The 13,732-nt window shown below is 25.5% G+C and overlaps 1 protein-coding gene across 1 annotated transcript; it reads right to left on the bottom strand.

Annotated features, from left to right (window-relative positions):
- Positions 1 to 1,411: 1,411 nt before the first annotated feature.
- On the bottom strand, positions 1,412 to 2,979 carry LOC129611493 (general odorant-binding protein 19d-like). Its single transcript, XM_055524674.1, has 4 exons — positions 2,788 to 2,979; positions 2,631 to 2,719; positions 1,598 to 1,731; positions 1,412 to 1,537 (listed from the first exon to the last, which is right to left on the bottom strand). The coding sequence occupies exons 1-4, from the start codon at positions 2,927 to 2,929 to the stop codon at positions 1,462 to 1,464; spliced, it is 441 nt and encodes a 146-aa protein (XP_055380649.1). The 5' UTR covers positions 2,930 to 2,979; the 3' UTR covers positions 1,412 to 1,461.
- Positions 2,980 to 13,732: the final 10,753 nt, after the last annotated feature.

A 13,732-nucleotide genomic window follows, 5' to 3' on the forward strand; every position in this document is an offset into this window, starting at 1 on the left:
GCAATGGTGCACGAACCAGGAACCAGTGAGAATTCTCACATGATTCCGCGGCATCATTATGATTACCTTATAGAGCTTTTGGTTATAATTGCTTACCCAAAAGCACCTTCACTTGCGGAAGCCCCGGACTCGCACTCTATAGCTTCACCCTTTTTCCTTCACTTCACTCCTTAGCACTTTACGGATTTTGTCTCATTCAATCCCGCAAAAGGGCTACGGTCCAACAAAACAGGAATTGGCCCTTTGCTTCGCCAGCATATCTGTTTCCTCATTTCCTTTTACGCCAAGGTGTCTTAGCAGCCACCCCAATGTGACCGGATTATCCTTACCCAACCAGTTAAGCATGCCGAAGCACTCCCACACCATTCAGAGAGGAAATCTGGCAAGAATCCAGGGTCCTTATGGCAGTCTGACTATCGGGCATTATCGTTATATTGCACCTACAGTAACCCCTATTCAGGGAAATTGGACGCACCTTTCTATTTGTTTTAATTGAACACATACATATATATTTATTCATATGTATGAATGTATATGTTAGAATATAATTTAATTACAGTTTTCGAAATATTTGTTTTCTTTTATATTATAAATGAACAGTTAATGAAAATTTTTCATTATGTGTGTTTAAGCTTTGAAATAATTTGCTAATAACTGTTTTAAATAATATTATAAATAAAATAGATAATTTCTTTGTTTCTGTCCATTCAACTATTTTGTATGAAAACTTTTAAAAAATTTTGAAACAGTTGCAATTTTTTTTCAGTTTATTAAAAATTTCTGAGCAATTTTAGATTAGATGAAAATTTGGTGGAACATGTGTTATGGAGTGGTACAAATAATTGATAATTTTTTGATAAAATTATCATAATTTTAAAATTTCTATTTTATGAATTTTTATTTAGATTACAACAAACAATATTGTAATTTTTGAGTACCAACGTTTTTTCATATCAACTTCTTATACTCGTAATATAGTTACACTGGCATATATTTTAGAAAAATTTCCCAAAATATTCATATATGAAAAGAAAATTTTCTTATAAAAGAAAAAATGTATAGTACACTTTTAGGTTGATAGTGAATTGTTTGGTACGGCTTTGATTATTTCAAATCACATTAATTTTTATTAATTGTTCAATTATCAAATTCTGGCCTAATTATTGCTTTATTTTTTTTGCTTGGCTTTTATAATTATTCCAAGAAATTTAACAATCTACCTCTAGTTAAGGTTTCAAAAAGTTATTAATTATTACATTAAATAGTCAAATAAAAAACTCATTTAAAGCAATATTCTAAATTCTAATATTTACAGTTTATATATTATGTATATTAAAATCATATTTTTATATATTTGATAATCACAATTTGTGCCTTCATATTATAATAATTAATTTATTAATATATTATTATTATTATTAATATCATTTTTCGGATTAATTACTGTCATTTATGTGTATTTTACAATAAGAATCTTAATTTTGAAGTTACTTCAAAACGGAATATACATGTAAGGAAATTATGAGCGAAATCACATCTAAAATTAAAATTAAAAGTGATAAAATTAAAATATTAAAATAATTGTCGTTAAGTTTACCTGTCCATTTCATAATTTGCACTACATAATGTGAATACACGTCTAGCAGCATTTAATACATCTGGATCATCACCTAATACAGGTACATTGACTTGAACGGTTTTCTCAACATCAACATAGTTATTTTCATCCATCTAAAATTTTTACGATATTAGAAAATTATAATATTTTGTAATGAAGCTATATGATAGTTATAACTAGAATATGTTGAAAATTTCGTCGGTTAAGAAGCAGAAAGCATTAAGTCAGGAAACTGTGTTTTGAGTAAATTAAATTTGAAAAAATCGTAAAATTATAAAACTAATCAATTAGTGCAATGGTCTCTTTAATTTCTGGATTTATAGACTATATTCTGGATTTGCATGATTTTTTGCCACAACAAGAATTATATTATTCTGATTTAATTCATCTATGAAATCCGAATCCTCAAAAAATGCACTTAGTGCTTTCTGCCTTTTAACCGACGATTTGATGTACGAAATATTGTTGGGGTACTTATTGGGTTATTCAGAAAAACGAACCACTAATAATACTATTATCGTAAAACATAACTAATTGATTAATAAATAATGAGTGTATATAATAATTTTTTTAAAAATTTTACGATAATTATTTTTATAATCCAGTGATTACTCGTAAATTCTCATTATAAACCTCGTTATCTAAAAATTACTCCGATAGTAACTCAAAACAAAGAGGATATGAAAGCAATTTTTTTTACAGTATTTTTTATTTTTACGATATTACGTTTTTACGATATTACGTTTTTTTTTTTGTGCAAGGATCAATTATGCGACATTTAGATAATATTGTATTGATTAAATCGATTTAATCCATTAATTTGTTTTAATGAAAATCCATTTTTCAGAGATCAACTAGATTTTCAGAAGTATATACGTTATGGAACCTATTGGTCACTATTCTTCTGTCTATAAAATTTTATAGGTTTTCTAATAATTCTCTAAGAATTAAGCCATTAAGTATTTAGTTTTGCCTTATACATTTACTCAAATTAATATTATATTCAACTTACAACTTGGAATTTGTCCATTAAACAAGCTGCATAACATTTTCCTTTACGTGAAATAACTGGTTGTAAATTTCTAACTCTTAAAACGACCGCTACAATTTTTTATTTGAAAAAAAAAAATTCAATTATAGTATTTCGAATGTGTATTTTATTCCTATACCTTCTGGAACACCAGTTTCATCAATGCAAGCTTGTTTTGCTGCATCTACGGCTGCTTGTAAAGAGGTTTCTGTTTCAGATTGCGCTGTAGTTTGTGCTGAACAAGCAACAACAAATAATCCAAGTACTAATAAAAATTTCATTTTTATATAAATTTTTATTTTTATGTCAAAATTTATTTAAGAAATGTATATAATTTGAAATTTCCAAACTATGTGATAAAATTTTAAAAATTTTTAGGCTTTTTATATGTAGAAAAAAACTATGAAGTTTTTTTTTTTTTAAATAATTAAACTAAAATAAAATATTTATCCAATTGTTTAAATATGTTAATTTTAAATCATTATATTTTTTATAATTCAATATTAATTTGTAATTAAAAACACATAAGAAAGATTTACTGTAATGTAAATTTCGACAGATGTTATCTTTAAAAAAAAAGGAAAAAAAAAAATATTAAATTTTAAAACGTGCGTTGGACAATTTATTAATTACGGTATATTAAACTATTAATTAAACCTGCTTCGCAGTCAAATAAAGCTTTTTCAGGTCTTCTGCTGATAAATATAGTTTTTTTTTGTTTTTCAATCTTGCTTAGAAATTCGTTGTGCATAAAATAAATAATTTCGCATATTATTAATTAATATCGTAAGAATCTATTATCGTAAAGGATGTTTCATCGTAAACAAAATTAGTACAAACAGATGATTAATTTTTTTTAAATGCGATATGTATAATTTTTACGGTATATAAACGATAAAAAATATACGATATACGAAATTTTCATAAACTCCGGTTCTCCGTTTTTCCGATTTTGTTGTATTCTGCATCATATTTTTTTTTTATTTTTAATATACTACAACGTGAAATTTCTGTAAAACACGAGTTAATTTTGTTGCTGCATTGTGATTCGTGTTATAGAGGTCGGACCGGACCGTATATACAAATTACAAAGTTCTTCTCTGAATCATTCTCTTTAAAAACATTTCACTTAACGCATTGATTCTTTTTTAATTTTTATAATTATTATCATTTCATTTGAAGTAATTTTTTCCAATAATTTTCAAATATTAAGGAAATTGACTTCTTTCTAATACCTTCAAATTTGAACAAGTTTATTTTTCACAAATACTAATAAAATTTTAAAAATATTTTATTTATTTTAATGTTTTAATTGAATAATAGAATATTGTTATTTGTTAAAGATTGTTGAAAGGAGATAGGCACTTATATAGACACTTGGAATTCAACCTTAAAAAGTGAAAAATGCTTTGAAATTTAAAAGCTATTATAAGCAATTTTAGGGTAATTTTTAAACTGTAATCGACGGTCCACTCTAAACTAAGCCTCTAACGTTTAGTTTATTTTAAATGAAAAATGCCAAAGACTCACTTTTTTGTAAATTATTGGCCCGAATAAAAGTGCTGCAGGCAATAATAAATTAATATTCGTATTTTATAGTTTGTGCTAAAATATCGTAAAAGTTCTGTTTTATTAATTTATTTTATATTCTGTATTATTAAAAACCAAAAATGTAAAAATATTAGAATTCCTAAATCCCAGGTGAAGAAAACAAAAAGTGTTCTAAAAGAATTTTTATTATAGTTTAATCGGTCTAATTTTGCACACATCTAATTAAAGATAACCTTGAATCAAATATTTTTGATTAGGTACAGTTAACAACAAATATATGTATGTATGTATATAAAATAAAGAAAAAAGAGAAAATCAAAATGTATGAAAAGAAATAGTTAAAATAGGCCTATTTCTGAAATGGACAAATGTGCAAATTCATGTGGTTAGAATCTTGTCTGGCACAATTTTAAACAGTATCTGTGATGAACATAGCTAACTGACATGTAAAAAGTCATTACAATTTGTTATGAGTTTTATTAGGTTTAGCTTCGCTATTCCTGAAACTTTTGTATAAATATTTTTATCAAAATACTGGTTAGCTTCACTTTTAATGAAAGTAAGTTATTGCTTAGTATCTTGTAATTAGGAGTGGTGGAAAAATTGTAAACATATTTAAAAATTTTAAACTAAAAAAGCCGCTGACACCGATAATAGATCTCAATAAATAGAAAGAAAATTTTATAAATTCAAATTGATTACACTTAGAAATTATTAAGCAATAAGACATCTTTATGGTTGAAACTTGTTGATGCTTTGTTGTAACGGTATATGATGAATTTGTAAGAAAAATTGATTTTACAGTCTTGTGAGATTCTAAAGAAATTGAAGGAATACTTTAGGATTCAATGAGTGTTAGTTATTTGAGAACTACCATAAAGGTTTGAAATTTTTGGAATCGTATTACAATGGGAGGCAGGCATCAACAGAAACTGGAATGAGACATAAGAAAAAAATTTATTATTATGCAGCTATTATTAATCATAACTAATTACAATAGTCAGGAATTTTAAAAAATAACTGATATTATTTGTTAGAAATATTTTGGCAAACTGTGGTAGAGGTTCTGCGAATTACGCAGTCTAACTGTAAGGAGTGGATATCAGTGGATGTCACAAGAGACATGGGCGATCATAAAAGGTGAGATAAGGAGTGCGACAGAACAAAAAACTTCTGATAGAATATACACATAAATATGACCAGATAGAATATACGAAAGACAAAGACCATTAGAATTAAACACAGAAGATTTCTATGACAAGCAAGACTCAAAGATCAAAGGACTGGGGAAAGCATGTTGAAGAAGATCTAAGCATCAACTAAAGATCCACAACAACAAAAGAAAGAAAATTTAAAACTCAAAAACAAGGGCAATAAGCAGCGGTTGGTATGCCTGGTGAAATCCCAGAGATAAACGAAAAACAAGCGGCCAATGTCCTGGTGTGTTTTGGAATACATATCAAATATAAAAACCGGAAGGTTAACAGGCTAATAAGATTCTCGCGTTAATAATCGTAAGTTGTTATGTTCTTATACTTTAATGAGAACAATGGTCTGAAAATTATATCTGGAATATTCTGGCCGAAACAAATGTGGTATAAACAGTTGTGGGCAATAACAAAGTAAAATAAAATTGAAAAACAGATAAAATTATCTGAAAAAATTGATGGATTTTCATCAGTCAGATGGAATTGGTTGGAAGAGAGCGAGAGGCAAAGGTGGGATTGGTTGAAGGAGAGCAATTGCTAGGAATACAGAGGAAATTGGGAAGACATGGATGGTAATTAGAAGGATGGCTAGGAAAAGAAAACTCAACAATACGGTAAAATATGTGGTAAAATTTGGTGAAATAGGCGGAAAAAGTTTGACCGACTGTTCTTCTTTTCAAAAGTTTTTTTTTTTTCGTTTCAAAAACTGTAAACATAAAAGAGGCACAACGTTAAACCAATAAAATACGACAAATAAAAATTTGCTAAACCAAATAAACGCGCGTTTGTTTGTACTAATCTTTAACAAAAGTTCTTACCTTGTTTTCTTATTAATATTTGTCACTTTATGTTTTGTATCCAAATATATGTATGTAAATTCAAATGTTTTATATCGATGGTGTTGATGGTACATGTTTAATGTCGATGAAAAGCAATTCGGCAGTGAATAACAGTTTTACTAGTTATAAAAGCATAAAATTTTCCTAATATTTGTAGTAATTTTTACATCCTTCGGCACTCCCCCTCTCAGAATAGAAACCCTCTTTCGTGAAAATAGTCCTGTAGTGTTCAATTTCTCTTGCAAATTTTAGTTTTTCGTTCCACTTGAAAGTGTATTTTGGTTTCCTCAGCTATCCTGCAGATTTGTTAAAACTATTATTTTCTTGGTCGAATTTTCTTACGTGTTCTCTAAGAAGCTCGGACAAGTTGAGTCACGTCTTTGAATGAAATTTTCTGTTTCGGTTAATTCATTTTGTTGTGCAATTGAAAAAAAAAAATTTATTTGGTTGGTTTCAAATTTTGAAATGACGTATAACACTTTTAATTGCAGTAGCTACGAGAATACAATAAAAACTAGGGTTTATGAAATAACTACACAAATTCATTTTAGCACATTGTCTTCTATCAGGTTGCAGTAAGAGAACCTTGAGGAGTAAGATCTTAGTTTTCAAAATTTTAGTTTTCTAAACAATTTGGACTTCTAATTCTTACACTAATTTTTAATTTAGTTATTCTGGTTTTTCTCTGAACCTTTCACATATTTCATACCTTTCATTTATTTTAATTTATGCCTATTTTTATTTAATCAATATCAATAGAATTTTGTGTTTTTTTTTTGAAAAAAAAAGTATAATTTGTATATTTAATTGCCACACATGTGGGTATTTGAATAAAAATAATGTGATATCACCAAATTGTTATAGGAAAAAAATTTAATACATAAGAAATTTTATAATCGAATTAAGGTTGATTAAAACAAGAAAAATTAAGCATTAAGAAATTTTTAAAATTTGGCGATTTCATTACAAAGGTACGCATAATAAAAGATTTTCTTTCAATTTTCCGAAAATAATTTTTTAATATTTTGGCTTGTATTCTAAAGCGTACTAAATTGAAATACATTCAAAAATTTTATTCAAACTAAGTATATCGACAAAATCCGACAATTTTATTATTTGAAAAGTTTGCAATTTAATTTTGGTAGTTTTTTCGAATAATCCCTTCCATTAGATTATTCCAAATCATAATTCAAACAAAGACCTAAAAATTATACCAGTGCATTTGAAACCAAATAACAGTTTAAATGTATAACATTATAAGTGCAGTATACTATTATAATAAAGAACCCAATTTATTATAACAAAAAAACGGTTGTGTGGATTAGTTACGTACATTAATCCCTGGCTCCATCTTTTTATGTGGAAGGTAAACGTCATTATTAAAATTTATAGTTTAGTTTTTACTTCTGTATAACACGATTCCCATGTAAAAGACAATTCAATAAGCACTTTTTTCAAAAAAATTTTGGAAAAGTTCTAAAAACTAAACCCAACTACATGTAACAGAGTATAACATTTACAATGTGTTATATTATTCCTGTTGAAGTAACGTAAAAAACACCAAACATGAATGTTACATTAAAGTTTTCGAACTTAACGTAAACGGTTCCGAGAGCACAAAATCATAACGATTACGCTAATACGCTGAAATTGAATACATATGTATATGGGGAAAAAGCAATTTTAGATGTTTTTGTTCTGTATAACACTTTTTTTTTCCTGAGTGTCCTCTGGAAAGTAAATACAAAATATTTTATTTTGTAACATAAACACGATTATATAATCAAATATTAAAAACGGTACACGTTTACCTTTTATTTGTTCATTATTTAATTTCAAATAATTTCAATTGTAATATGAAATTAATTTTCATAAATTTTTTTTTTGTTTTTAAAATTTTAAATAAAATATGTGGGTACAATTAAATATTTGTTCAAATGTTATTAGTATTTAATGTATATAAAGAAATATGATTTCATACATTTGTTTTTGTTTTAATTCCTGTATATTTAGGCACAAAATTCTACCATTGTTAATTAATAATTTTCTTGTTATATTGTATACATATATAGAAATTCATTAAAATTAAATTAATTGTAAAAGAATAAAAATTAAATATTTGTAAAAATAAATGTAATTTCTATTTGTTAACAAATTAAAATTTCTTACTTTTTAAGAAATTAATTATTATTAGTAGAATAATGTCCAAAATAATTCTATCCGACCTAATATTTGTCCGCCCGAAGTTTTATTTCAATTATTAAAAATAAGAAATCTGAAAAGTTTTTACAAGAATATTTTAAAATATAACAGTTTTTAAATTATTCCTTTATACGTGTTTGTGTGCGATGGTTTAGTTGAAAATAGCAGTACCATTGTCATTAAAAGAAGCAGAGTTGATAACAGAAAATAGCTGTCATAATAAAAGGCTCATTCCTAAAAGTGTCGTTGTACTTAGTACAGGCAAAAGGTAAAGCCTACTTTCTATAAATTTCTAAATCTAAATTTGTTTTTTTTTGTCTTTAACATTACCCTTCTATTCTGGACTACCTCCTATGAGGCTTATTTTGGAATAATTTTCTTTACTTAACCATATTATATACAGAACTGTATACGAAACCATTGTGTGGAACCCACAGTATAAAAAAAAAATTGCTCTGAAGTGGTTACATGTGAAATGTTTTCTACATTTTGAAACCGCATTAGGATGGTGGTATTTTAGCACAATTCACTTTATGAGTTTAGTTTTTTAGATATAAGCCCTTATATAATGTTGTTTTGTTGTTGTCGATTTCAATTATCTTGGTGATATTAGCTCGAACTATTAAATAAAATATTATTTTTTTTATTATCAATTGAAAAACAAATGCATTTATTACGATTTTCTAATTCTAAATAGGACCGTGTTAAATAATTTTAAAATAAAATTTTACGTGCCTCCATCCTATAACTTTCTTGAAAGGAAGCGGTTATATGCATATACAGATAGATTTTGATATACTTGTGTAGATAATCAAAACATATACATTATTAAATCTTAGAATAATAATTATAATCTTCTATTTGTAATGTTTAAGTAATTATGGCAAAGCTCAAGAGTATAATTAAATAATTTACTTTTAAAAAACTACCAATCTGCATTGTTTTTCTCCCTATACGCATTTTGTTGTAGATTGAAAGTATATTTTATATTAAATAACGCGTTTAATAAAGATTTTACATAACTATAATATTAAAAATATTTGAAATTCCTGAAAATTATAATTATTCCTTAAGGATTTTAATAATTTTTTCCTATTTGTATTTATAAATTATAATAATTATGATAATTTTTGTTGTACGTAAGTACATACGTGTGTACTTATGTATTTAGTGTGTTTAATAATTCATTCTCGGTATTCGTTTTGTTGACATAATATTTTTATGGTAAATGTTGACAAAATTTTTTTTGGGGGCAAAGAAAATTTTATAATTAATTATGTAACACATACATTTTTTTTTACGATGTTTTGCCAAATTTTATAATTTATGGTTATTAATAAAGCCGAAAACACTTTTTTATTTTAATATTATAGAAGCTAAAGCAATTGTTTTGTTATAGTATGGAGCTGTGATTATTAACCGGAAATGCGAACACCCCCGTGTTGTTTTCTATATGTAATAAAAAAATCTAATTTTACGAGAATAAGGGTACGGGAATATATTTTCGCATTGGAAAAGATGCGGTACATTAAAAAGTTTAAGAAATATTGATTTATAGTAATTTTTAATTTTATTATATATCCAGTTAGAATTTTTCATAATTTACTTTAAAATTCTCATAAAATTTAGTTCCTGCATCTCAATTAAATTCGGAAGCATGGTCAATAATATGTTCAAGTTTAAATTATTTCTGAACGTCAAAACTAAATTCAAAGTTAAGTTTTTTGTTGTTTATCACAATTTAGACTGAATTCGGAAATTGTTGTTTGTTTTTTTTTTCAATAATTTTGTATTTAAAAATAATAGAAATTTACTTTGTTTTCGAAAGAATCTGAAATTTCGAAAATTTAATTTCATAATTTCAAATTTCTGAAAAATTTTGAAAAAAAATTTTGTTTATCTAAAAATTAATAAAAATTCCTGGACGCTTTCAGATAGAAATCTTCAATTTAATACACAAATGCAGGAATTTCCGATTTTCTGTAGAAGCAAAATTTCGAAAAAAAATTTTGTAATATATTAAGTAAGTGTTAAGATTTTGAGATATTATTCTAAAATGTTTGAATAATTTTCTGAAATACTAACACTTTCCCTTCTATTTAATTTGGTGAGATTTCGCTTATTGATTAAATGCTATCAAAATTTTGTATTTGACAGTCTAAAGCATGTGTTAATTTGAAATATGTTTGATTTTTTTGTGTTAAAATAGATTTTGTAATTATATAATAATCACCAATGTGTAGACTGCAGATCCTTACAACAATTGTGTTAAATTTTAAAAAATGAATGAATTTTTATTACTCTAATTTGAAGTTCACAATTTCGAATTGCAATAAATGAAAATAAAAATTTTTTTTCCTAAAAAATGAACAATTTAATTAAATTAAATTACAAACTATTTATAATTAAAAGACATATAATAGTTTGTCTATTATCCTTAAAATTTTATTATGATTTTTGTGTTAAATTTTTTTTTAAATTTTAAAATTATTTTTATACCCGCGATTTTTTTTTTTTCAATTTTTACACCTTTCTATTATATAAGTTTAATTTATTTTTTTCTTCATTTTTATAAAATGTTATAATATTTCTCTTATCCTTTTTGAAAAATAAAACTTTTTAATAGGAGTAAAAAGAGTATAAAGAACCCCTTAGAAACAGAAAAGTACCTTCAAATAGATTTTCCTTAAACATAATAATTATTTTTAAATTCTAAAGGATAACTTTCTATTTGAAGAAGAAGAAGAAGAGTTGCAGCCCAGTATTCTAAAGAAGAAGCAGAGAAAGAAAAAAAAAATACAAATTTTAATCATTTGAAAAGGATAACAAGTCATTTTAATGGTTTTAATCAACGAAAATCTCTTTTCCAATTAAATTTAAATGCGCTATTTTAACATAACAGGTTATGGCAATGCGGGGTACAAAGTAAGGCGAGCAATGAATGATGAGAGAAAACACTTCTTTTTTATATTGCAAATTCTATTTATTCTCAATTTCTCTTTAATTATATTGTAATCCTTTATTATTTCACCTTTTCGAAAAATTGAGAAATACTTTAAAGAAAGAGAACCATTCATTAAAAATAGTACATTTTTTTAACACTGTTGCCATAATAATAATAACAAAGAATAATTGTTAAATGTACTTATGTATAGGAGAAGTTTTAAAGAGGTAAATTGAAATTGAAAAACAATATAAAATTAATGTTACTAACCTTAATGAACTTGAGGAAATTAAATTAATTTTAAGCTCTGAGATAATTATGTAAATCTTTAAAATATGTACTTTAAAGTAAACCTTGAAAATGTTTTAACCCTGTTGTAGTTGAAAAATTATTGAAATTTTCAAAAGTTTAAGAAGTATGAAGAATTTCAATTGAAACATTTTCTTAAAATATATTATAGTTTAAGATCATATTACAGCCATGTGATTGTGATGTTATTTACGATGATGTTAAAACTATTACGGCTTACGTGTGACACGGCTTAAATAATAATACATCGAACATTGTTTTTGGTCTGATAAAAATTACATGAATTCTCACCAGATTTCTTTGAAAATGAAATAACGGAATAAAATCAATTGTTCGCATTCATACTATAGTGCCGACATTTTTTCTTCCCTTAGTTAGAGACTATTTTAGGAGGCATGGATGATGTGACTTGCGTATTATAAAAGGGAAATAAAGGAAGGAACAAAAGAATTAGATTAGTAAGAAAGGGTTAATTTTTTTTATTTTGTTAACTTACAAATTTAACAAAGTTTATGCTGATCATTTTACTTAATTAGTTTTAAAATGAAAACAAAAAAAAAAGCATTTAAGATGATTTTTAAGTGAACAAATTTTGCAAAATGATTTTTCAAAATTCTTCAATTGAAGTTGAAAAGTTTTTTATTTTCTCTTATTTTATTTTCAGTTAGCATAATGTGAATGCTTTAAATTTAACTTAAAATTTCATTACAATTGAGTTTCTATTTAATTAAACGAACGGAATTGAATGTCATAGGCAATTCTAAGATCCTATTATCTCTTTCGAGAGAAGCTTCTATTAATTCAAGTGAACTTGATCAAGAGGATGATCAAGTGAATTGGAGCTTGTAATGAAATAAGTGGTTTTTTCGATCAAATTTGCTCAGTATTTCGGCATTTGTTAAAAATTTCTTAATATTATTAGTAATATCATTTGCATTTCATAAAATAAGGCTCATATGCTAACAATTCATATAGATAATTTTAACTATGATATTAAAGGATTATGTTGAATAAAAAATTTAAAGAGTGGTCACACTTGAAGTGTCACACTAAAATTTTATTTTTGCGCATATACGTATACTAAAAATAATATTAGAAATTTGTGAGTTTCCTTAAATAATTCTTAGAAACAGATGTTTTTACAAGCTTATAGCTCGCAAATGCACCATCATTAAAATTCTTTCATTAAAAATGTTCCTTCTAATTACAATTTCTCGTACTACACTTTTTATATATGTTTGTAATTAAGTATACTGCATAAAAATATCTAAATTTTATCTGGGTTCATCAAACTAATTACTCTTTGTTTTGCCCACTTTTTTTTCCAAATTCTTATAGTGAGAGCGAAAGTAATTTTCTACTTAATTTTCTTCTTTTGCTATTTTTTTTACAATGATTAACGCTTAATAAATTAAAAGAGCATTAAAAATGTTTTTCTCTTTTTTTTTTATTTAACACAAGAATTTCAAGCAAACACAGAAATAATCAAAAATGTATAAAAAATCACAACAGGTGTACTCCCTAGTTTTTTACAAGAAATGCAAGAAAATAAATTTTTCCTAGTTTTTTTTTTTTTCAACAAAAACAAAATGTCTGATAAAGAAAGAAGAATTTTTCAAGATTATTTTTAAAAAAGGATTACAAAATTCTAATGTTTTTAAAACAAAATGGTGAAAATAAAAATTTGTTATTCCGGGAAAAAAATGTAATAAACAAGAAGAACATGAAATTATTTTTACATTATGAACGTGTGAATGATTCAAAATGTTGATTGTCATTAACAGGTTTTATGCTCTCTCTCTTTTGTGTTTTTTTTTTTAAATTTAAGTTAGTACATGTGCTTTTTGTTAGTGTTACAGCAGGTGTTACATATCATGTTTGTTTTCATTGAAAATTTTTGAATGTTTCAATGAACTTTTTGCTTTTTGTTCTTGTCTTATTTATCTATCTTTTTTTAAGGTACTTAAAATGTTTGCATGTCATAATTTCCAAGATGTACATGGATGTTGGGTGCATTCCTTTAAAAACTGT

Source organism: Condylostylus longicornis, unplaced genomic scaffold, assembly GCF_029603195.1.
Source record: "Condylostylus longicornis isolate FDR11 unplaced genomic scaffold, ASM2960319v2 ptg000049l, whole genome shotgun sequence".
Taxonomy (NCBI): domain Eukaryota; kingdom Metazoa; phylum Arthropoda; class Insecta; order Diptera; family Dolichopodidae; genus Condylostylus; species Condylostylus longicornis.

Excerpts from the sequence above, each read along its gene's own strand:
- LOC129611493 (XM_055524674.1), bottom strand. The coding sequence starts at position 2,929 with ATGAAATTTTTATTAGTACTTGGATTATTTGTTGTTGCTTGTTCAGCA. Across the intron at positions 2,720-2,787 it reads TGAAACTGGTGTTCCAGAAG|CGGTCGTTTTAAGAGTTAGA; the intron begins GTATAGGAATAA and ends AAAAAATTGTAG. Across the intron at positions 1,538-1,597 it reads GCAAATTATGAAATGGACAG|ATGTGATTTCGCTCATAATT; the intron begins GTAAACTTAACG and ends TTTTAATTTTAG.